A 25,109-nucleotide genomic window follows, 5' to 3' on the forward strand; every position below is an offset into this window, starting at 1 on the left:
CCCCAAAGAATGAATGAAATGCTGCGGGAAGACACGCCAGAAGCTTGTTGATGTTGCTATATTTATCCGAGTTTGCTATTACGCGGTCAATTTTACACTGCTGAGACAGGCACGCAAGCGACATAAGAAACAAGTCATGCCAAAACCACTTAGTTATTCACTGTGATCACTGCAAAGAATGTGAGGCTTTTTTCAGCACCACCATCATCGCCATATTTAAAGAGATGATTGCTAGACTCATTTCAGGTGTAAAATATTCATACGCACGTTAACAAGTGCGTCAGTCATTCATGCACAGCATTACTAATTAATTACAAACGACTTTGTACCGGCAGTTTCGGTCTCAGTTGGTGCGAGCGCAGAAGCCTTGACATCACAGTCGACCAGACAACCTGAATTACCACATTACTGACGATGTCAGTGTCGCTAGCAAGCACTGGTTGTTCCTGTGAACAACCACTGGGCTCGGTGATGGCACAATACACTCTAAAACACGAATAAGCCCATATGGGACAAAAACGAAGTAAGCTGTCCTCTACCACACTCCCTGTTAGGGGCAGGGTATGCTGTCCAAGTTCCGGAGCAGATCTCGATCACTAAATATGCGGAATGCTTATTCTCTGAAACGGAGGTCTATTCCCATTGCAAAGCATAGTAACCTGATGCAGTTAGCAATGGGTAGAGGCTTATAAACGCACCACCGGGGGTCTCGACGTTAGCAAATAGAAGAGGTTGAAATCTCTGTTAAAAACTTCGTACCTGCTAAACTTTGCATGTTTTGAAGAGGGAATTTCTTTCCATTACCAACCTTAAGTACTCCTTATTTTTAGTGATGGAAATCTACCCCAGGGCTTGGGCAACAAACCCTGTTCCGTAAAGGAAGTGTGCTACAGGACAGCTTGCTCACTTTTTTACACCTTTCATGTTTAGAGTGTAACTGGGGCAAATACACCTTTACATCACTCGATGCGAGTGGAAATATCGGACAACATTCAAAATCATATCAAATTACGCTTCACTCAATGCCTGCAACTGAAGCTTGTTAGAAGGCATCTCCTCACACCCATGAAACAAATAATATCATCTGTTCGAAATTTTGTGGCTTCACCCCCTTAGTCAGCGACATGTGAAAAAACTGGAGGCTACATCACACTTTGCTTTTGAGTTTTTGTGCTCGCTGTGTTTCCTGTATATGTGCTGCCCAGCCTGTAGCGATAAGATCATTTGACTGTTAGCCAGCACAGTTCTCTGTCGTCTCCTTACTTGTTCCGTTTCTTTGTACTGTTCCCTGCTTTTGAGTCAAGAAGGGCCAACCAGCCTGTCACAGCCCTCTTCAAAAATTGTTGTGGTGGTGTGACGAGTGATGGAATACCCATTACTCGTCCTCTTTTCTTAACATCAGTAAAAAAATTGGAACGGACACTTAAGCTCCATCTTAAGGGTATGACACAATAGCATAATGGGTTAATTCCCATATATGCAAAATGGGTCATTTTCGACAGTTATAGAGTCCACATATAGAGTCCTGGGAGTCCTCATACCACTCTTAGCGCACTTGCGCAGCGGTTAAGCGATGCGCCACTACCCTGCTATGGCAGGTGCCTTGTGTGACCAAGGATGCTCTTCCCGAGCGACCAATCATTAATTTAACTGCCACCTGTCACGGTGGGCAGCTTTCACACAATCCGGTGGGCAGGTTGTGATGACACCGCACGGTCACGTGACATAGGTAGCCCATCTGCCTCCTAGGCTGCTTCTCAGGGGATTTTTGTGTGGATTTTTCACTCACGGTCAACGATGCTGACTACGCTGGATTTTCTGAGACACGAGCTACTAAATGCTGTCGTGTTAATGTTGTTTCACAGTCCCTTTAAGCAATTTAGATACGTCCATTTAGTGGATACTTCCAGAATACAGACTCTCATTAATTCAACTGTCAATAATTTAGCTGCCACCTGCAATGGTGGGCAGTTTTCTCACTATCCAGTGTTCAGGTTGTGACGCTGCAAGGTGACGTGACCTAGGTGGCCCATCTGCCTCCTAGGTTGCTCTCTGGAGACCATCTGCTAAAGCCATTCCTGCAATTTTTCACTCACAACACCGGAAACGGCAACGCCGGATTTTCTATGTAACAGGGCCTTTAACGCTATCACATTATGGGATCACTCAAACTCGCACTCGCAAGGGCCCGGGCTCACTCAAACTGATGAACTCAAGCCCACCTAGGCTTACAATTCACTTGGGCTCACTCAGATTCACAAGTCATTCGGGTCAACCACATTTACTGACTCACACTCATCAGGGCTCACTCACCCATTTTGACCCCCGACTCACTTGGGCTCACTCACTAATTTGGGCTAACTCACTCATCTCATCTCACGAGCCATTTGGGCTCAATAACTCATTTCAATGCATGACTCACATAAGCATGGGAATGTGCTGCATACTATAGGTTCAAGCCATGCAAAAGATGTGTGTCAGAGGACCCCCGCCTCCTGTGCCTTGGCAAGGTAAAAGCTTCCAACACGTAACACATCCCCATGTGGCTCATTACCCCACCTGCATGAACCATACCTCAACAAAATCATGAGTGCTCACTCAGGCTCCCTCAAAAAAGTTTGGTCAATCTGTGGGCTCACTCGAACTCAGACTCACAAAAGCCCGGCCTCACTCAAACTCATTTAGGTTCAGAGTCAGGCAGCTACTACGGCCACATAGCACCGGCGGATCAGGAAGCTCCGCCTCGGCGATTGGGCCGGCGGACACAACTCATCTGGACTCACTCATTCTGACTTACGACTCATTTCGTCTCACTCACTTGTTCCAACTCAAGACAAACATGGGCATCCCTACGCGGCTCGTTATCACACCTATTTAAAGTAGCAAAGGGGAAGGGACAAAACGCTGTCTGCCTCGCTTCCACGCAATTCTCTTCTTCGGTAGCCCACAGACGGTAGTCCTCACACACGGTAGTCCTCAAGTGTTCTTGGTTGCAATAGTAAATCATTCCTCCCCTCTCCTGTCAGCATACAAGGAGGAAAAAAAAAACTAAGCGCACCCAACTGTTGCAGAAACAAAAACCCTTATCTGAGTCACAGCTTGGACTCACGACTCAAGAAGTCGCGATCTGAATGTGAGCTACAGTGAGTCGGCTCATGAGTCAGTCTGCCTAACTATGGTGCAAACTAAAGGAAGAAAATGCTGTCTGCCTCGTTTCCACAGAATCCTCTCTTCGGCCACCCACAGATGTCGAGAAGCTGCCTCACCCTCAAGCCTCCTTGGTCTAAGGAGTAAATATTTTCTCCCGTCTGCTTTCAGAAAACGATCGAGGAGGGAACAAAACTCTAAATGCACACAGTCGTCGCGAAAACACAGATGATGATTTGAAGCCTGGACTACTAATGCTTAATGCACAAAGTCAGAAACAGGAACTGATCTCACTGTGTAACATCAGTGTCAAAGGAAATGCGAACAGAATGACTGAGACACAAGCCCAAAGACACAGAAAAATTACCTGCTGGAGAAGAAATATAGGCAGGGTCAATTAACACTTCAAAGCCATGGTCTTCACACCAGAGAAGCAAAAGTAAAGTACACGAGTATTCGCCTCCCTAAAAAAAAATCTGGTTTTCCTTTGCACATTTCAACTCTCCTGTTTGCATTCCATTTGATGCTGACTACATTAAGCATCTTGTGCTAGGGTCAATGCACTGAACACCATTAATATAAATGTCAAAAGAAGTATTCAATGCCTTACCTCCTTGTGCCTGCCTTATGAATTTGGACACAATTGCACGAAGCTCTAGGTCCCATATGTGAATCTGACTGGCAGGAACCGGTTCTCTGATGGGGCTTGTGACCACAGGGGACCATGGTTGCCTTGACGCAGCCTCTAAAATGGCCATCACTTTCTCTCTGCATAGGTAGTGGAGAGACAACGGCTGCTTTTATTAAGGCCAATGAAACCTGGCACCAGTCCTTCCAATACAAAAACTGCGCAAGGCAATAAACACTCCAATAAAAAAAATGTTAACTAAGCCATGAAACACCTTCCACCCAAGCAACCAAATATTTGTTCCTTAGCTCTTTTTCCTCCTCTTACATTTACCAGTACACAGACAAGGTGTAAAGACTCATGCAGTACATATATCCATCTTTATTATCCTTATTACAATGCACTCGTGAATGCCCAATTCTTCCTTATTGTACAACAAACTAACATTGACATAACAGGCATAGGACGCCAAAAACGCACACTCCTGCTTTCGTGTGCTTTGCTAACGCATAAAAAATACCTTTAACTACTTCTATAAAAAAGCAATGACAGAGAAAATTATGCCACTTGTGGTTTCTTTCGACAGGCTACAGCTGTCCCATGCACAGGTAATAGATACTTTTTAATATTGCGCGTACCGCTACCGCTTACCGCGTGCCGTGCCCCGCAGCCGAGCACACGCCGATTGGTACTGACACAGCAGGCGGGCGCACTGTTGACGGGAACGTGGTGCCATCTGGCACCCTCAGAGCGATCTGCACATGTGCAGTGGTGGGGCACAGTAGGCAGTAAGCAGTAGCAGTATGCGCTACGGTAAACATATCTAATGTGTTCCTCCAGAGTAGGAAGCTTCATGGCACCATAATCAGCAGCAGCAAGGGTTCAAGTGTTCAACGACTTATTCCAATAGTCTCCAATTACTCCTGTGTTACGCCAGCGTCACCCTACCCCAAGAAACTTTCTAAACTCACCTAATCTGGGCTTCTACTGCCATTAATGACACTTCCCGTCACTTCATCTCCATTTTGTAGTGCTAAGAGTCCCCCAGTAATTGGTTCTGCACATAACGTGCCCTGATGAACTTTACTTCCTTTTCTAAATTACAGCCAGAAGATCATAAACTTTCACTTCTACTCAAATTAACACTGCTTTCTTTCTGTCTCCTACAGGGGGTGTTAAGTCTTGCCTCCTATGCTGAGAGTTTTATTATGAGATGGAATCAAAAGACATTCCATTCAACTAAAAGTTTTGAGTGACCTCTTCCTCAGGAGAAAAGCAATGTTCAATACAGTCCACACCAGCAGCGTTGCACTTCTGCCACCAGTCCATTAGCTTCTGCATGCCATCTAAGAGGAATGGCTGACGGGGGACAAGCTGTTGACGACCCTGACGGCACACTGTATTACTAACCCATTCATCAGACACCAAGCACATACCCTTCACGTGTGGTGTTCCTTCATCTTGAGAAACAACCAGAGGTGCGAAGCTGTGATTTGCTGGCTGTAAGTCAGGTAAGGCAAAACAGCCACCCTCACTCTTTGATGACAACATGCATTAACTAGTGCACTGGTAATGAAAGTGCTAACAGCTGGTGGGGACTCTACTTGTTTGAAAAGTGATGTGCTTCTGGAAAAGGGTACATTTCAAGCTTTCACAGAAATTCCATTGAGTAATAAAAAGGTTAAAGTCCAGAAGCGAAACATGAACACCCCTCATCATGTTATGCCCAATCCGCCTTTTTCACACTGCCACTCTGCACATGCATACCTCTTTTTCTCCAGCTCCACTAGTTAAAAACAAACCGTCAGCTCCTACTACGCACGCGCAGTTAAAGTTAATGACAGGCACAAATGCCAGATGGTGGCAGCTGTCAAGCACACACTTTCCATTTTGAAAGCACAGTATGCACCTCATAGAACCGGATCGCACCTGTCTCTCCTACATTTGTTTGTTTTTAGCCAGTTTTCACCATTCCATAGAGGACACCACATGTTGTGAAAAAGGCAGATTAAGAGAGCGTAGCATACACCGAAACGCAGCCATATGGCTACAAAGGAAAGCTATATACAGCTTTCTTAAAAACTTCGAAGTTTAAAAAAAATTTACCCAAACTCAGGGCTGTATCCGCAGTTTTGTTTCATTGCCTAATGCACTCTTTTAAATCTAAATCCAAGCTTTTCCATTAGCCTCCAAGTGCATACCTCACAGATAATCAATTTTATTAGGTATCCTATACACATCAGGGGTCTCAAACACGCGGCCCACAGAACTGTGGCCTGTGGCCCACCAGCCCTCCAAGTTTCATCTTTTATTCCGAAAGCTCGTGCCAGCTTCACGAGTCAGCTTCACCACCAGACTTGTTTTCCAACTGAAATCGGCTAACAAGTTACGCCCGCAGATGGCACTCATTCTTTGAGGAAAGGAAAAGAGGCATGCGCCCCTTAATCTGCATTATCTTCAGACTGATGTCAGTTTCCTTCAAGAGCGCACAAGGGGCGAGACACTGGACAACCCTCTCTCTCTGCCTCTCTTTCACTCCTCCAAACCCTAAATGAACAATGAACCCCCTCCCCATGGCACGGGGACAAAGGCCTGCTGCCTTCCATTTCCTGCGTATTCTGTAAATTGAGCCATTTCCCATCTCTGGGGGCACTACAGCAACAATGCTGTTATGCTCATTCGGTGAAATCACATTTCGAAGTTGACACGGACAACTACAAGCAACTAATGAAAGATCTGAAGACGCTAAGGGCACACCTCGGACTACACACAAAGCATGCCTATGTAAGTAGGCCGGAAGAGCCACATGGTTTGGGGGGGAGTGGTGCCTGCAGCCCTTGTTAAGTTCTCACCTCTTTACTGAAAGGAGGAAAAGCATGCCCATCTACCATTTATCTCTCCCCTCTCAAGCCATGAAGTTCCCGACTGCCAGCAACCCTATGAAAACCTCCCTCATTCCTTGAAACCCTACTCTTGCCCTTACGTAAATTCCGGCTCGAAATACCAGGACAACCAAGGTGAGAAAGGTTACAAGTATGAAAGGCTGCACATTTAGCTGGTGAAGATTATCATCTAGCAATTTTTAGCAATTGGAGATCAAGGAATTCCAGATGAGTGTTAAGGTACGCAGAATGTAGTCAAAATTAAAGAGGCCCTGCGACATAGATAAAGCATGAGGTCTTTATTCTTTGTATGCAGAGTAAGGGACATTGTGATACCAGTACGCCCGAACAGATCATCGAAATCGTAGTATTTAATATGTTTATCTTCTCCAGAAATGCTCGTTTCGAGCTGATGGTGTCGCAAGACAGCGGCTATTTTCGGCAGCGGAAATGAGGTGGCATCCTGGTTGGGAGTCCAGTTTGAATGTTTTCTTTATACTCGCGAAAGGGTTCAAAATATTACATCTCTGAGTACTGAAAAGCTTTCCGTATGCCACAAAAACTGGAAGAAAGCAGTGAAAGCAAACAAAAACTAATAAGAATAACGCTGGGGGTGACACTTTCCATTCCGCTTCAAACCTTCGTGGGGGCGAGCGCTGTTCAAACCTGTAACGTTGGTTCAAACCACAGCAAGAAGGCAACGAAAAAAAATAAAGCCAGTTGACACACCTTGCTCAAAAATGTGAAGAGAAAGTCCGGACAGGAGACGGGAGGCGAGGCTGGGAAAAAGGGAACGGAGGGGAGGGGGCCAACAGCATTTCAATCCTACCAACAAAGAAATGTCGTGAGCTTCCTTGTCTCTACGGCACCGCGTACATGGGGGGACAACGCCATCAAACTGGCAACAAGTGCACGCAAGCTTCCGCTGCGTGCGTAGGCGCGGTTCTGATTGGTAGCGCCCGATCTCAGTACTGGGTGAGTGAAATGAGTGAGTGAAACACGTTTTCGTCTGACCTTTTTATTTTGAATTTTCAAAGTGGAATAACTTTCTTTTGCATGCTCCGATTTCCATAATTCCTTTTGCACTGGTCTCTGGAACGAATGATGAATCTATTCAATGATATTAATCGGTACTGAGGAAAGCATCACGGTGCCCCCTTTAAGCTGGCCGCCACCTTTGCTTGTCTCCTCCAGCGCATTCAGTGGGTACCGACAATCACAGTGCCATGCAAGTATTCTTACAAAGGCATACAGTCTGAATTAAGGAGTGGTCCTCTTAGTACTTGTTGCATGCCTCATAGCAGACTTGTCACTTGGAGACATTGAAATGCACATACCACATATTATACCCATTTTTGGGGACAGCTTTTGCTGTTTCACCCTTTGTGACATTTGGGAAGCTATAGTAAGGTTTGTAACCTTACCAAATGCCATTCGGCGATAGCATGCTTTAACTTCTGCTTGACTTCTGTCACATCTATTTCAATATTTTCTACAGCTTTTGTGGCAGTAAGAACACAGGCTTTTTGCAGTGAAAGTTCAGCATTGGAATGTTGCTGTCAAAAGCTACAACAAACAAAAAGTTGAAGATGAAAAGTGGTGTTTTCAACCCAAATGGGAATAGTCGTATTTCTTCACTGAGTCACAGGACAAGGTGATGTGTTTAATCTGCCATTGCACTATATCTGTACCGAAAGAGTAAAACGTGCGACGGCACTTCGTGTCCTGTCATCATGACAAGTACGGTGCATTAACTGGAAAGATGCATGACGACAAAGTGGATTAACTGAAGGTGTCACTCGGAAACAGCAAGAATTTTCCCAAAAGCCTGCCAAAACAGAGGAATAAACAGTGAGAGCAAGGTTCATTATTTTCCAATATGCAGTTACATTTCAACAATGGGTTATTTGTGAAAAACTGCTTGCTTGAAGCCGCAGGCACTATCTGTCCCAGCACAAAAAAGAAATTCGAAAAGATAAGCCTTTCACTCAATACTGTTGCGGAGAGAATTATTGAGACAGGCCACAACATTTAAAATGCCTTAATGTGAAGTCAGGACTTCGAAGCCTTTGAAGAAAGCACTGACATTACAGTTAACGCCAGTGTGCCACCTTCATTCGGGGCATAGACAAAAATCTCAATGTGACAGAAGAATTACTAGACTTTGTCCCAATGAAAGGCACCATTAAAGGAACAGATATCATTTCAGCGCTTGAAGGAGTTGTTGAATGCACCGGCTTGCAGTGGGAACGCATGGTGTGTGTGGCAAGCGACGGTGCTCCATCAATGGTCAGAAGCAGGAGCGGCCTTGTAGGACATTTGTGAACAAAGCTTAAAGGGATCGGCGTCACTGAACAGTTTGTGGCAGTGCACTGCATCTTACACCAAGACGCACCATGCAGCAGGGCAGTGAATATGATATCTGTCATGGACATTGTGCTCAGCACACTGGACTTCATTCATTCAAGAGCACTCAGCTACCGTCAGTTCACACCTCTGTTACAATAGGAAGAATGCAATCATAAGGAAGTCCTATACCACATGCACACGTGATGGCTGAGCCCCGGAAGAGTGCTCAAGAGATTTTTTTTTAACCTCAGAGAGAAAATCGACAGCCATCCGCAGCCTCTCCAAACAGTTAGCAACTTTCTCTGTACCCTTTGCTGTGCACTTTGACAATGTTGAGCCCGGGTTGCAAATGGAGCTTACTGAACTTTAAACGAGCACCATATTACAACAGAAGTTTAAAGACGTAGGTGTCCCGGAGTTTTGCACTTTTTTGAATAAGACAATGCTTCCAACTCTGCAGCACCAAGCGACAAGAACCACTGCAATGTTTGGGAGCACATACTTTTGCAAGCACCTCTTCTCTTTATTGAAGGTGAACAAATATGCTATCATTCAAGGATGATAGATGAACACCTCAGTGCCACCATCCGAATCGTTTCCGCACAAGACCTAATGCTGGATAATGTCCCCTTGTCGCTGATAAGCGTTGTCATATCTCGAGCCAGCAGCATGCCTGAATAGAAGGGTAATTACTGCAAATAAAAAAAAAACCTATTCTTGACAAGGCCAGTTATCTTCGTAGTTTCTTTTATTTCCCACCGTGCAATGTTGACACTCTTCCCACACACTAAAAAAAAAGGGGCCATTGTGATTGACTCCCCAACCAATCTTTTCGTTATTTTCTGACTTCTTGCCCACGGGCGACGAAATTTTCTCAATGCGGCCTGTATAGCAATATGAATTTCAGACCCTTGCTATCCAAGCAAGGCCCTTAACTTTCGGTTTTACTTTTTTTTTAATCAAAGGGCTAAGTGGCAGGTGTTTTTTTTTTTTTTTTGAGAACTGGGCACAATGCAAGTGTACACAAAAACCATATTACTAATTGGATTTTCCTCATGCTCCTTCCACCAATGAAAGGAAGTGACCTTGAGCACTCATTTTATCATGAGACATGAGACATCATATACAGACATTCATCAACTTTTTGGACTCTCAAGAAACCGCAAAAATGTCCAAAAAACCTGATTTCACTAAAAGAACCACTCCATGTCAACTTTAACAGCCAAAATGGTGGAGGAAGGGGTCAAGAGTTTTGTGCACCTTCTGAAGCTTCACGTGACCTAAAATCTCGGGGTGCAGCGCCTGCACAGAGAACAGGTGGCGACCACTTTCAGAAGTTCGGCGTTCGACAGGTGTACTGTCATCGGCATGTTGCAGACGAACACGGGGGCTAAACAAAAGTAACAATTGGTACCAAATGCTTTCAGTCGAAACGAACTTAGAATTAATCGATAAACTGGTGTGTATAAGCTCCTTTCTTTGAAAAGCACTGCCATTTTCTTCCAGGCACAGTTTCCTAAAGCCATGCGTCTCTCACAAGCTTCGCTGTTGCCTCTTCACATGTTCGGGATGAAAGGACTCGGAAAAGATGAGTTTTGCAAACTGTCACTACTGTTCAATATCATGCACCGAACGATTACCGAGAAAGGTACAAGCTCGCAACAACGCATGCGCAATGTGCCAACCCGCGGAGAATATTGGCCTCACTTCCTTACAGAATGAATTCCACTTTATTCAATCAAACTTTCAATCCCTCTTGAGGGTCGAGTTAATGAGGTTCCACTGCACACGTGTGGCGGCTTGGCTACTGGCAGGGGTGCTCCAAAAATCAAGGTACAAAAATCAAGCAAACAGCTGGGATGCGACCGAAATTTCCTACCTTTTCACGACCCTCGGAGCAACCAGTTTTCTGCGCTGTGCAAACAGCATGGGTCTAGTGCACACAGTCTACTGCACAACAGCAAACTCAAGCTGGAGTTTGCTCCTTGATATAAGCACTGGATTTCTCCCCTGGTGGAGAGATGTGACCCCCCGTGAGCGCTGGGCCTGCTGGCAGCTGCCGGCAGAGCCAGCGTAGTTCACCTCTGCAGACACACACACGTGCTGCAGAACACGTGCACAAGAAGAGAGACAAAGACACTTTGTCTCTTGGTCAAATTCAGTGCTTTTGACCAAACAAGGGTGGTTTCTTTTTTTATTTATATTTTTTTATTCCTGGGCCTACAAAGAATCTAATTGGAATCTTAATTTTATCAGTGCTCCAGAAACCGAGAAATAATGACTAATCTAGATTTCGTGACCCCAGCATCCTGCCTCAAGTCCTGAAAAACGAACAGCAAAGTTTTCAAAGTGCGCATGCGGGCCCTTATTTCAAAGGTCGTTTTTCGCTCCTTAAAATACACATGCTCTCCTTTGTGAAAGGCACTAACACGAGAAAAAAAAATAAAACAACCCCTACACTCCTTGGTTTTGGTGACTTGGTTTCGGTGACAGCAAGCTTTCCTAAGAGCTTGGCGGAGAGCAGAGTGCCGTGCCGAAACATCCGCACATGACGAGTTCACGAGCTGAAGAAAGAGCTGTCCTCACTGCACACGCAACAATCATGCAGTTTGTTGGCGCTAGTGTCACTGCAACGCTGGCACCTTCCCTTGTTAGTTAAGGCAATCAGAAAGGAAGCACTGTGGGGAAACAAATCCTACGGGCACGGAGTGGGGCAGGTCCCCACAAACTCTGAAACGTAGGAACATGACCGCGCAGCGCCATTGCTGAGGGTGTTTCTAAAGCTACATCATGCAGAATATGTGTTGTTGTTATAAAATGACAGGTTTCTTAAATAACAACACTATCTGAATAGGTGAGGGAAGAGAAAAGAGGGGCTCGTTATGACATACATGACGGAAGCCAACGGTCACCAAAACCAAAGGAGTTCGCTATGATACATCTGATGGAAGCCAACACTCACGAAACAAAGGGAAGGAAAAGAGGGGCTTGTTATGACATATATGGCTGAAGCCAATGGTCACCAAAACCAGAGTGAACACACAGCTGTCAAATTTGGCAAAAACTGTCTCCAATTTTAAATAATTACATACAGAAAGTCTCAGTCTAACTGAGCGGGCTTCAAAAACTGTTTCTTTAGGTAGTATTCCACTTAAAAACAAATTTAGAGACACGGTAGAGTACAGAGCTGGGCGAGATAGCACATAGTTACAACTTACAAGAATAAAGCCAATGGAATAAACGCAGAGTGACGAACACAGGAGACATTTTGTCCAGTAAAAGGTTAGGAACCTTTTGGCTATCTGGGGAATTTGAGGTGGCATCTCTCGTGTTGTCAAGGTGGAGGGGGGCCAACAAATGTGTGACAACCCAGCGCCATCTCCTGCTATGCCAAGGGAGCGGTGGAGTCCCCATTCCGATTACTCAGGGAAGGGAACAGTGCATTGTTTACTTGTATACGATCCATTGACGTGTGTGTACACAAAACAGTGAGTGCTAGAGAGGGTCCACTTACACTCTCTTTGATAGCAGAAGTTTCTGGAAGCAGCCCTGGCAAAGTCAAAGGAACTAATTGTTGCCACCCATGACTACTAGATTTCTGTTCATTGGCAGAAATGTGCGAGAGAAGCTGTTCTCCTTTCTTCACAAAGAAGAATATTCATTTCTTTCATTTCTTCATTATCTTTTTTGGACTACGACGGTGCCAAGGAATTGGAAAGAAAGGGCACAAGTGGAGAGGAGTGGTGTTGTGCATGGAAAGGGTGACAACACATACTTCATGCACACAAACACTGAAATGCTGCACGGAGCAGATGACGCAGCTGCACACCTCACTACAGTTTTTTGGGTCTCTCCACAAGGAGCACAGACGCACGTGCCAGGCAGCACCCTCTAGCCCAGGTTGTCTCCCCTATGATCTCTTTTTAAAAGTCGAAAATGTCTGAATAATCAAGCATGTCCAAAAATTAGAGGTCCTAATTTTCGGTCAGTAAATTATTCACAAAGAAGCTACGTATGATGAAAAACTGGTGTTGCCTAAGTACATTTTTCAGAAGAGCTGGCTGAGCAGCCAAAACAACAGGCTGCACCCCTGCTAGTTGCAGAAGCAAGCGACAGCTTGGCTCAGTGGGTGGGCAAGTTGTGCGGTTCTTTGACTACGCCATTTTGTCTCCTCATTAAAATTAATGCCAAAAGGAAGAGCCATCACTTCTCTGACTAAAATGCTGCAAAAATGCTACAGTAACCTTCAAAACATATGCATGACTCATCCACCCACCGAGCCGGACTTGCTTCTTCATCCGGCAGGCGCAGAGCAGCCTATCGGATCAGCTGCTTAGCTCACGTCTGCAAAAACTGTAATTGCAGCCGGCAGCAGTTTCTCCTTAATTCCAGAAAATACGGTGTTAAGAACAGCATCAGCATGTTTTGCTTGGAAACAGCCAGCACACGTTTCTCCTGGGTGGCTCTGAGTACCTCCTGTCTACTGGACAACGACTGCTCCAAGGCCTGCCGTAATGGACCACCAGGAAAGGGCCCTGTTCTCATCTGGCTTCAATTAACGTGATTTGGTGTGTCAGAGTGTGGGAAACAAAAGAACGACGGGCTGAAGTTTGGACACAAAAGTGCCCAATTTCTGGTGTCAGCTCGCGTGCGGAGAGACACCACAGCAAGCAAGCAGGCATTATCTTCCCCAATTGCCGGTTGTGCGCGAAAGTGAACATTCAGGCCACTCCCTCCTGGATGAGGCCATCCTCTACCTAGGGACTTCAGGGAATGAGAGGCCTATATAACTCAGCTGTGAGTGTGGCAGAGACTCTCCCGTTTGCTCTGACGATTAACATAATGTAAATAAACCCTCTCGTAATCTTCCTCCCATCACCCAACTCCTTCACTCAACGGCACTCATGTCCTGGTGGTGGGAACGGGCGTCAACTTGACCGAGGTTCAGTCAAGCAGCAAGCTGCGACCACAAACCCCACCTTAAACAGCGGGCAAGTACCAATGTTAAATTACGTCTCAAAGAACGTAGACCATAATATGCTATCTTGTGAGTGATGTTAGTTCCCGATTTGGCCAGTAGTTTGTGCACAGGAATTTTTAAAAATCCGGCGACAAATATGGAGGCCTCTATATGATTATCCATGTTCATAGCATTTCTGCTTCAACACTAGACTTGCCTGCTCTTGCGAATGCTCAGTGAAAACTTTTTTTCAATGCATCTGACGTCTGGCATGTAGATTAGCCTGAGCACAGGCAAGCATCTTCATAAAATTATGGTGAACATTTAAAAGTATGAACAGGTACTTTTTTGAAGTCATCTTGAGTTAAGCTAGACCCTGAATGACTACAGTCAGGTAAAACTCAAGAATATAGCAGTTAACGCCCTCAAAGGAGGCCTTCTAGCCATTGGCATCGACCGGTTCCCACGACAAGCGGTTAATCCTCTAGCGTGAAAGTGCAGGCAACTGGCAAGTCCCTCCGTGAAATGGGATTAACCCTGACATCATGACCAGCTGGTACCACTGGCAGGAGGGTTTCGTTTGAGGGGTATTTGCATAACATTTTTGACCTGTATCCACAGTAGAGAGAAAAGAAGTTTACAATTGGCAACTATTATTGAAAAAGCCTCTCTTGAAAGAGCATGAGGTTTTAGCTAGTCTTCATAAAATACCTTCAGCTGTTTTCAATTAAAACTTCCTGTTGGGCGAGTTGGTAGTTCATATTGAATTAGAAATATTATAGCGCAAACAAAGACACGGACAAAAAAGAGAGGAAACACACACACAAGCGCTAACTGTCAACTGAATTTATTCGGTGAAAGCCACACCTTTTATAGGCCGAAGGATCGTGAGAAAAAATGACAAAAAAACAAAACAAAGGTTGAGTCAGAGCCAACAAATCGCGAGCGCATGCGCGGGTAGACAAGGGCATCACACGTCTAATGAAGATATTGGCTTTGGTTTTTCTATAGATATTCAAAACCTTTTTTATTCCGTGCCCAAAGATCAGATTTTACTTTCTGTTAAGGGATGCATTGAGGAAAACGGCGACGTGTCATTCCAGAACTTAGCAGGATTGTCTGTAGATAATTTTTTAGCCTTATTGCAGTTTTACTTGAATGCTACTTTTATTGTTTTTAACGACCAGCCTTTTTTGCAGCGAAACGGCATTTGCATAGGGTCATGCGTAGCCCCTATTCTCTGCGACATTTTTTTAGCTAAGGTAGATAAGCGGCTGGATGAGCATTTCAAGGCGGGGGGGACAGTTTTAAAAGTTTTTAGATATGTAGATGATTTTTTAGTACTTTTAACAAAGCAGGAGACCATCACCTACCCCTCTACCGTAGGTGATGTTTTAGATACTTTTAATAAACACGGTCTTGGTTTGTCTTTTACCCATGAACTGCCCGAAGTTTCGGTTTTACAGTTTTTAGACCTTAAATTAACGTTCTGTGAAGGACACGTCTGCTGGGGCTATTACCCACGAGCAAAGAAGGAGTTGTTGCCGTATGACTCGGCGCACTCCAAGACTATCAAGAGAGGAATAGCGTCGCTATGCTTGGAATCTTCTCTCCAAAAATCGTGCCCACATCAGATGTTCCAGAGCTTTAATTATCAGATAAGCCGGCTTGTGGCTGCAGGGTTTCCCTGGTCGGTTCTGACAGCAGTCTCTGAGGCCATCCTTCAGAAGTTCAAACGTGGAACGAGACAAAAAACGGCTGATGCTCTTCAAAAAGCCCCTAGGCCAGAAGTTGTGCCCTACCTCCACAAAATCTCGCACAACCTCAAAAAAGTTGCTGGCAGGCATGGAGTACCAGTTTTGTTCTCGGCTCCCAACAAGTTGGGAAAGCTCTGTCCGCGCATTTGCAGTGCAAAAAAGCGCGAGTGCCTGAAAAAGCATCAGAAGCCGTTTGTAAGGTGTTCCACTGGAGTGGTTTATTCCATTCCCCTGTCTTGTGGAAAGTTTTATGTAGGCCAAACTGGACGTTGTGTCAACGACCGTCTAGGGGAACACGCCCTAAATTTAGAAAATAAAAGCGATAAATACAAGCATCTTGTTGCACATGTAAGTAAGTGTGGAGCATGCGTGGCCCGGTTTGAGGAGACAAAGGTTCTTGGCAAAAGTAAAGACAGGACAGCACGGATAAGCCTAGAAGCCTACCACATACAGAAACTTGGCAGCGAGTGCATCAGCGAACCTTCTTTATCTCTGTTCCAGGCTGAGATTGACTATTTTAATGCAGCTACTTAGATGGAAGATAAACCGAAGTGTGATGCCCTTGTCTACCCGCGCATGCGCTCGCGATTTGATGGCTCTGACTCAACCTTTGTTTTGTTTTTTTGTCATTTTTTCTCACGATCCTTCGGCCTATAAAAGGTGTGGCTTTCACCGAATAAATTCAGTTGACAGTTAGCGCTTGTGTGTGTGTTTCCTCTCTTTTTTGTCCGTGTCTTTGTTTGCGCTATAATATTTCTAATTCAAGCTGTTTTCAAAGGCGAACATAAGCTCGGCAAGCTTTCTGGATAGAGAAAAAGTACTGAGAAAATTCAGACACTGACAACGAGCCCTACATGTATGGTGCACACCCTCGAGCAGGCTGTTACACTCAAGAGAGCAGCAAGGTACTTACATGCTGCCTGGTGTCCCGTCCACAGTTACTGTGAGCTGTTCCCAAGGCTCATCACGAGGTGCCTCAAATTTTTTCGCCATGGTCCTAATTGTCAATTCAGGAACAGAAAAGGCACGACTGGCATTTCTTCGAACAGCTTCTTCCACTGTGCACAGCAGGAACACCTGGCAGAAGCCCAAGGAATCTGAAATGGTACAGAGCAAGCACAATACAGAGAAAGGTACACAAAAACCCCATACATGCACTCCCATGTAATACACCACTTCATACTTAATTGCAAACCAATGCAAGAGGTAGCAGGCAAACAAGGCACGCCGTGTAACATAGAGGGCCAAGGTGAAAACTATGTTTTGTACAAGGGCAAGAACTATGTGTAGTCAATGGCAACTGTCTTGCACGAGTAGCAGCACTTTTTAGCTGCCAATTAAATGACCATAATTAAACCTTTTCATAATAGAATTGTCCAAACAATGAATTCAACAGATTAAAATACCACCCACATTGAAGCTTCCACAGTACACAGAACCCTGTTTGGAGTGTTCCATACAACTTCAACCAAAGTTTAAAATGTACTGGAGCACTATAACAGGGCGCAACAAAGCATCTTGTTCACCACTTAAAAGTATTTCCATATTATAGTTAACTAACTAGCTGAGTTCATTGAACTGATTTATGAAGGTTTGAAATTAGGTCAGAAGTTTTACATAGGTGTCTGACAAGTCTCTTGCTCTTTAAATGCAACTATCATAGCCAGAAGCCAGATCTGTAGGGTCAAGACCACAAACAAAACTAGCCAGCTAAAAGTAACACTGGCAAAAGATATCTGCAAACTCACAATTACGGGCCAGCTTAAACCACGCCGCACGCATGCTCCGATAGTAGAGATTGTCATCAACCATTATCAAAGCCTTCTCATTGGGTTGTATCTGCCTTGGGGCAGCCAACAAGCGGCCAAGCATTTCATTCACAGGGTCCTCGTACACATGGCTTGGCTCATAGTTGTCGCCACAAAGCTGTCCAATGTAGCAATCAGCAGCTTCAAGCAAATGTTGCCGGCATTCTTTAGTGAGGCCTTTGCTGGAAGCCTGCATCAAGAAATACAGCAAAATAAAGCTGCAAATTAACCAACCCAATTAACTAACTTTTCAGCAACAAAGTTCCATGAGTACACAGACAGCAACGGAGACGTCATCATGCAAGATTTTCAAAAACAGTACTGTTTCACAACAGCACTTGTGAAACAGCGCTTGTTTTGCGTGTTGGTTTGTCGTGTCTTCCCACACTTTTAAACCATGAATCAGTAACAACTTGCCCACATCACAGCCTTAATTAGCAAATTCCACGTACATATTATCATGGGTGGCGATTTCAACTTGCCTTCCAGTCATCATTTGAACTTACTCCTTGACGTTGCCTACAGTTTCAAGCCAGTGATAGATAAACCCAACAACAATCACACCAGACCAAAGTTCTTGCCTTGATCTTCTTTTTCTTTCTGACGCAGTTAGCTGCCCTCGTTTCACAGTCAATAATCACAACGTGGTAGTCCTCAAAGAACTCAATGGCCCTAGATGCAAGGGACAAAAACCATGTTTCTAGACTGTAATCCCAATGACAACACTAGTATTCAAGACGCCCTCAAACTAAACTGAAGTGTCTACGGAAGGTACCTCAAATGTTGCAGATTTAAAGATGCATTTTAAGCACACGGTCGATGAGTGTGTACAAAAGTATGATCCTCTTAAAAAAGTAAGCAGGTCTAATTACATGCGAAATTATTCAACTAATCCGTCACATTAAACACGCATGAAGTGCTCATCCACAGACAAGGTAAAACTTGCAGGTTCCTCAGGAAAAGTTGCAGAAAAATATTAAATTATCTGAATATCCCCCTTTAATAAAAAGATGCGCCACTTCCTTACTGGTGACCTCAAAAAGTTCTAGAGGCACCTAACAGACAAGAAAGATCCTGTAAGCAAAATTTGCCTGAACAACTTTGATGTTATGGACGCAAGTATAATAGCGTCAGATTTTAACGACTTTTTTCCAGTGCATTTCTGTGCAAAAGAGATATTGTTGTCGCATTCAAAGGCAGAAGCTTAGATATATCTGAAATCCTTATAAATGAACTGGGCATTTTTTCCACACTAATTCACCTCGACACTTAGAAGCCAACCAGCCTGGACGATGTCCCAAATTGCTCCTTTTAATCATTATCTTCTGTGTAAGTCTGCAGAAAGGTGAAGTTACTAAAGACTGAAAAATAGTAAAGGTCATTCCAATCTTCAAATCTGGTGATAAGCATACTGTGACCAATTATAGGCAGACTTCTCTGCGATGCACCACCAGCAAGGTTATTGAACATTTCATTTTTAAACACGTGAGCTCATTTTTCGCGAACAGCCAGCATGCTTTTCAGCATGGCCTATCGATGGTGTCACAACTACAGAAGACTCTTGTTAAAGGGGCTCTGAAACACCTTCTGAGGAGAGCACATCAACTCGCTTAATCAGTGCATTGTGTTGTCAGGAAAACCTGAGCCAAACAATACACTTCTACACGCAGCAGAGGACCCACAATCACGCGCCAAAGTTGGCGAGCCCTTTCCAGCGACTTTTTCGTGCTTGCTCCCTCCTTCGTCACTTGAACTTGCATATACAAGATGAGAGGTGCCTATTGGTTACATTCCTTCAGACGTCAGGCAGCTACCATGGCCGCGGCCGATAAGCCGCGTAGCTCTGGGCGGTCAGCACGCTCTGCCCCCAGAGGTGGGGCCAGCGGAGCAGCGCCGACCTTCCAGCATGCAAAAAGTTACGAGAGGAGAGAGAAAGGCGCAAAGACGCTGAAATACAAATTTTGACTCAGCTAACTCAGCTTCTACAAAGCGCATTAAAAAAAATCCTGCTGGACAATATTCATGAAACGGCATGCTTTAACATCTCAAGCATATCGCAACTTTATTGAGCCCCTTTCAGAGCCCCGAATTCTCACATAAGATGAATATTTGACACCATTTGGTTGGTTTCCCATAGGACTCAGTGTAAAAAAATCCACTTAATACGAACTGTTTCGCGTGTCCTTCGGTTAAGATGAACTTTCGCAGCGATCGCAAACTACGGCGACTCTGCCCAATGGCACTCACAGGGAATTTGCGCAGAACTATGAAGGAAACAAAAATAAATAAAATGCTTCTACACAAGAAAATACACCCGCACAAGACGGCTCCCATGCACCTTCGCACAAAAATGTGGGGAAGCTGTTTTGTAGGAGGACACTCTCTTGGGGGAGATTTCTTGTCGACACGAAGGCATGGCAATAGCACACAGGCTTGACATGGTCAGATTTTGGCATCGCACGCGCAACGTGCAGTGCGTTGCCCCCCCCCCCCCCCCACAGACTAAAAGGTGCATATGCACAAAGTGCATCCGCTATTCTACTTGGGGATAAAAGACTCTCGGGCAACATTTTACACTGACAGAATGTCGCAACTTGTGTTATCGCTGTGCAGAGATGGCCAGATATTGTCACCGCGTGCATTGCCTGCGGCGTACTAAAAGGTGTGCCGTGTGTGTGCTGGTGGAGTTGGTAATGGCTACACTACAGAAAGCGCGAGATAAGAGAGAGACGCACGGCAACCCTGCTGGGCATATTCGAAGCATGCATTCAGAGCAAGATGGGAAGCAAAAATCATAAGAAAACACACACACGAAGAGCAGCTGCTGTGGATACAGTGAGAAAAAGAGATGGTGAAAAAGAAAACTAGACCAATCACATTTTCAAGTAAAATAATGTGACCGTGTTCCATGTCCTGTCTTCAGCTCACTTGGTGTATGGTGGAATAAATGCTCTACTTGCAATTATCCTCTCTCTGAAAAGCAATTTTATTCATTCCTTTCATGTAACATATATATACGGACACACCTAGCGTGCTCACACATTTTTTTTTTTTTATGGACACTTCTATTAAGACGAACTTCTAATAAGATGAAAAAATTTTCTGATCCCTTCAAGTTCATCTTAAAGGGAGTCTACTTTAATTCATATTATGAATGAATTCTTCGCAACACCGGACAAAGGCAGGCAAACAGATGTAATTTTTCACAACTTCCAAAAAGCCTTCAACTGAGTGACCCACTCGAATTTGATGACAAAGCTAAGGACCCTGTTAAAAAACAACCAAATTGTACAGTGGCTTGACTCGCATCTTTCAAAGTGCCGTCAGTATGTCAAAACAGCAAAATCTAAATCACAAACAGCACCATTGATTTCTGGGATTTTTCAAGGCTCAGTACTTGGGCTCCTTCTTTTTCCTGTTTATCTGAATGACCTGGCCACTGACTCTCCTGTGCCCAGTTGCTTTTTTGCAGACGATTGCACTGTATACCACAACACTGAAACAATTGAAGATCATGCCACACAAATAATTATTAACTGGTGCCACATGTGGGAGATGACCTCAAATATCTCAAAATGTACTCAAACAACAGTAACACATAAAAAAAACACTTCCTTATGTATACAATATTAACAATAACCAAATTGTCTGCACTGATGAGTTTACTCTACATTAGGCTGGAACTCTCACATTAAAAGCATAGTCTCCGCAGCATCAAAATGACTGTGGTTGTTTAGGCACTGCTTGAAACACTGTACCACAATACAAAACTAGTTGCATACACATCCCTCGTACACCCGTTGCTTGAGTACGCAGATGTAGTTTAGGATCCACATACCAAACCAGAAACTAACCACACAGAACGTATTCAGAAAAAAAAAGTCTTTACAGGTAAGATGATTTTATGAAGTACAATAGTGAGCGATGGTACGGTCCCTCCCGCTACATTCAGGTGTCGGATCCTTTTGAGAGCAGGGCAGTCCCACAGTGAGTTGCAGTTTTCGTATGACACTTTCTCGGTTCGCACGCAATTGTAAACGGTATGCATGTAAATTAAGAATTTCCAGAATTACAAAGCACCCCACTGCTAGATCATGTTGTGCCTTGAATGCCTAATGGTTACTGCAAGATTCACAGAACGGCACATTAATTTTGTTCCTCAATAAACAGTACGTGTGCGCGTAACTCAGCAATATTAATGAAGTGGCTTACCATTTCAGCTTGAACTTCCTTGCTTACAAGCTCATCATAGCAGATCACAAACGGGCACCACGACAGGCCGCGTGCTGATGTTGATGGACGACTTCCTAACGCTGCGCGAATGTTATGCACAAGCGTAGTTTTCCCACTCGCCGGTAACCCACAGAAGAGCATCAGCACCGACGCACAGTCTGTACCCATAATGTAACAGGAAAGAGAAACCTCCAGCACAAGCTCTAGAGAAATATCCAGGAGGCACCCACAAAGCCACTCACAAAGCTCTCATGGCTCTAATCTCACATAAAGCCTCTAGGATCTCACAAAGCTCTGATACAGCTCTGACACACATGTTCTCCTCAAGATTATCGCGCGTATCCACTGCGGGAGATTGGCCAACACTAGCCACCATAGCCAAGACTAGCCAAGACACACGTACACAGGCGGCGACTGACAGGTGCTCAAAACGTTGAAGAATGAAATAAAATTAAAGAAAAAATTATAAAGGTAACAATAAAAACAATATTAATAATAACAATAAGTGAATAAATAAAAATGAGCCACATGAGCGCTCCTAGCAGACGACCGCAAAGAGTGCATTGCCCGCTGTTAGAGCTCTCAGACGAAAACAGTGGCGCTTTTATGTTCGTGAAAATGGCATATCGGGCTTTAATGGGAATAAAATACCGAAAAGCACAGCTTTTCCCTGAACCCGCCTTACGTCTTCAAGTGAAAGAGTTTTACCGCGATTTATAACAGCAGACGTATACATTCTGCCACAGTTTCGTCTGTTGAGTGCAGGCGCTTGGTGTTGGCAGCTGCCGAACGGTTATTACTTTGGCACCCTATTTACATTTTAAGGCGAAAGCCCTTCATGGCTCGTGAGTGGCGTGGGCGGAAGTTGTAGACGGAAGTTGTCCGCATAAGTGTCCGCACAAACTGTTAATTATAAGTTGTGTGGTAATTAAAATAAAATGTAAAAGTTGATCAAGCAGCAGTTGATAAGCATAGGTGACCCTGCATATTAATAAGACTCATGCCAGCATACCAAGGTCACTCTGTGTACTATATAAAATTCGAGACCTTGTTCCGAAATGAATGAAGTGACAATTATATTATACCCTAATTCAATCACATCTTCATTATTGTTTACTTGTTTGGGGATCTACAACGAAAACTAACCTCACGAGGCTGATAAAGTTACAGAAAAAAGCAATACGATATGTTGAAAACCTTGCATACAATGATCATACAGGTTTGTACTTCTCAAAGCATTCGATTCTAAAAGTCAACGAATTAATTGCTTTCTTATGTGTTTAACGATTTCAAACATTATCCCACTAATTATGTTCAATTAAACTCTAGTAGTGACGCGCCTTATAAATTAAGACACGTCAGTTACAGAGTACCACTCGTAAGGACTAACTATGGAACCGAAATTTCATATTTAATTCCCAGTCTTCTAAATAAACATACACAGGCCATAGAAATTATTCAGAAATCTGCTTCCCAAAAGTCCTTCAATAGAAATGCTAAAGCTTACCTCCTTTCTCGTCCGAATGATTAAAGGGTTATTCACGCAGAAATTCTTGATGTCCCTGTTTTTCCGTTAACTCTGTGAATTCTCGTGTTTTTATTATTCTGATGTGCCTTGTAAATATTTACTTTATAATTATGTCATTGTCTCCTAATTACGTAATTGTCTATAATTACGTCTCCTAGATTTACCGTGTATAATTATGTGTTTTTTTTTAATGAGAACGTATGAATTTCTTGCTTCTTTTGCCGCTTGTACTGAGCACTGTGTCGGGTGCTTGGGCCCCGTCAAGCAGAGTGCATCTGCCTTTTGCCCTTGTATCCGAGACCTTGTTGTCTGAAATAAAGATCTATCTATCTATCTATAACATATATGTAATGATAGTAGTGTCAGTAAATAGCAATAATGATCGCCACTGATAGTGAGAGTTAATGTTAGATGGTAGTGATAGTGATAACGATATAGCGATAGTGATAGATGGTGATACGATGATGATGATAGTGATTGCGATAGTCAGTTATTGCGATGGTGATGATAGTGATCATGTTAGCGGTGACGATAGTAATGATGATGATAGCGATATGGAAAAAAGGTCGTGGGTCCGAGTGCCGCAAAGGTCGTAGGTTCGAGTTCAATGAAGATCGTGGCTTCGAGTTCCGTGGAGGTTGTGGATTCGAGTCCCGTGAAGGTCGTGGGTTCGAGTTCTGCGAAGGTCGTTCGGGCGTCATACTCCCCATAACATAAAAACGAAAAAGGGATGGAGAAAGAGAGGAAAGGGAAAGGCTTTCGCATTTTCGCTCCTAAAGGTGCACTGAAGAGGAATCTGAACTCGTATTTTTACCGCTGGAACTCGATCTACACGTTCCGAGCGTTCCTGGAATCTTCGAATTATTGCCCTGTGCGGCCGCAGACGGTGGGAGGAGTCAACCAGTCCCGTGGCAGCTTGCCGCTCTGCCATCGGCGGAGTAATACGTCGTGATCGGCGAAAGCAAAGAGTCCAGCGTATTTTTATTTCCGTGGGCCTAATTTGCAGCTATGTAGCCTCTGTCTGGATCTATTTGTTCACGGAAACCTAAAAAAAAAATAAAAGCGAAAGAGAAGCCGCCACACGACTGCCTGAAAGGCACTCCACGGGTTGGTTGACTCCTCCCACCGTCTGCGGGGAATTCGAAAAAAAAAGGTGGGAGCCGGACGTTAATCCGATTTAAATTAGGGAAATCGGGCTCCCGCCGTCGGGCTCCCGCCTTTTTTTTTATTGAATTCCCCGCAAAGGGTGGGAGAAGTCGACTAACCTTTCACCCACGCGACTGCCTGAAAGGCACTGCATGCGTTGGTCGGGAGGAGTCGACTAACCTTTCACCCACGCGACTGCCTGAAAGGCACTGCATACGTTGGTCGACTCCTCCCACCGTATGCGGGGAATTAAAAAAAAGGCGGGAGCCGGACGTTAATTCGGTTTAATTAGGGAAATCGGCCGCACATGGCAATAAAACGAAGTTTCTAAGAATGCTGGGAACGTGTAGATCGAGTTCCCGCGGCAAAAAGAGGAGTTCAGATTCCTCTTCAGTGCACCTTTAAGCAGTCCAATCTTCTATTTTTTTTTTTTCAAGGATCTGCTTAGTTCGTACGAGGCTTGTCATCATGCGCGCGACTGCTGCGGGCCGCAATGTAAGTCGAGTCACCGAAGAAAAAAAATTTGCTGGGGCTTAGCTTTGGTTAAACCTGGTAGGTTGCGTAAGCATCCATAGCGTTCCATTCGGGATCATCACCGGTTGTAGACGATTCGGTTTCGATAGAGGCGCGGTGCGCCCGTCTAGCAGCGTCTTGAACGCGCCGCTTAGCAA

At 44.4% G+C, this 25,109-nt stretch overlaps 1 protein-coding gene across 3 annotated transcripts in view; it reads right to left on the reverse strand.

Annotated features, from left to right (window-relative positions):
* Positions 1–22,206, reverse strand: part of Pstk (Phosphoseryl tRNA kinase) — a 39,409-nt gene extending 17,203 nt beyond the window's left edge. For 2 of the 3 annotated variants that reach the window (XR_016290181.1, XM_089578942.1), the window contains exons 1-4: positions 21,744–22,194; positions 17,472–17,721; positions 16,637–16,820; positions 3,758–3,915 (exon numbers count right to left, since the gene is read on the reverse strand). Coding sequence is in view for 1 of the 3 variants with exons in the window: in XM_089578942.1 (XP_089435068.1) it covers positions 3,758–3,915; positions 16,637–16,820; positions 17,472–17,721; positions 21,744–21,932 (781 nt within the window). In the remaining 2 variants the exon portion in view is untranslated. Of the gene's footprint in view, positions 1–3,757; positions 3,916–16,636; positions 16,821–17,471; positions 17,722–21,743 lie in introns of all 3 variants that reach the window. The other variant, XR_016290182.1, reaches the window with a different exon arrangement.
* Positions 22,207–25,109: the final 2,903 nt, after the last annotated feature.

This window comes from Amblyomma mixtum, chromosome 3, assembly GCF_055824585.1.
Source record: "Amblyomma mixtum isolate Tamu chromosome 3, ASM5582458v1, whole genome shotgun sequence".
In the NCBI taxonomy this organism is placed as follows: domain Eukaryota; kingdom Metazoa; phylum Arthropoda; class Arachnida; order Ixodida; family Ixodidae; genus Amblyomma; species Amblyomma mixtum.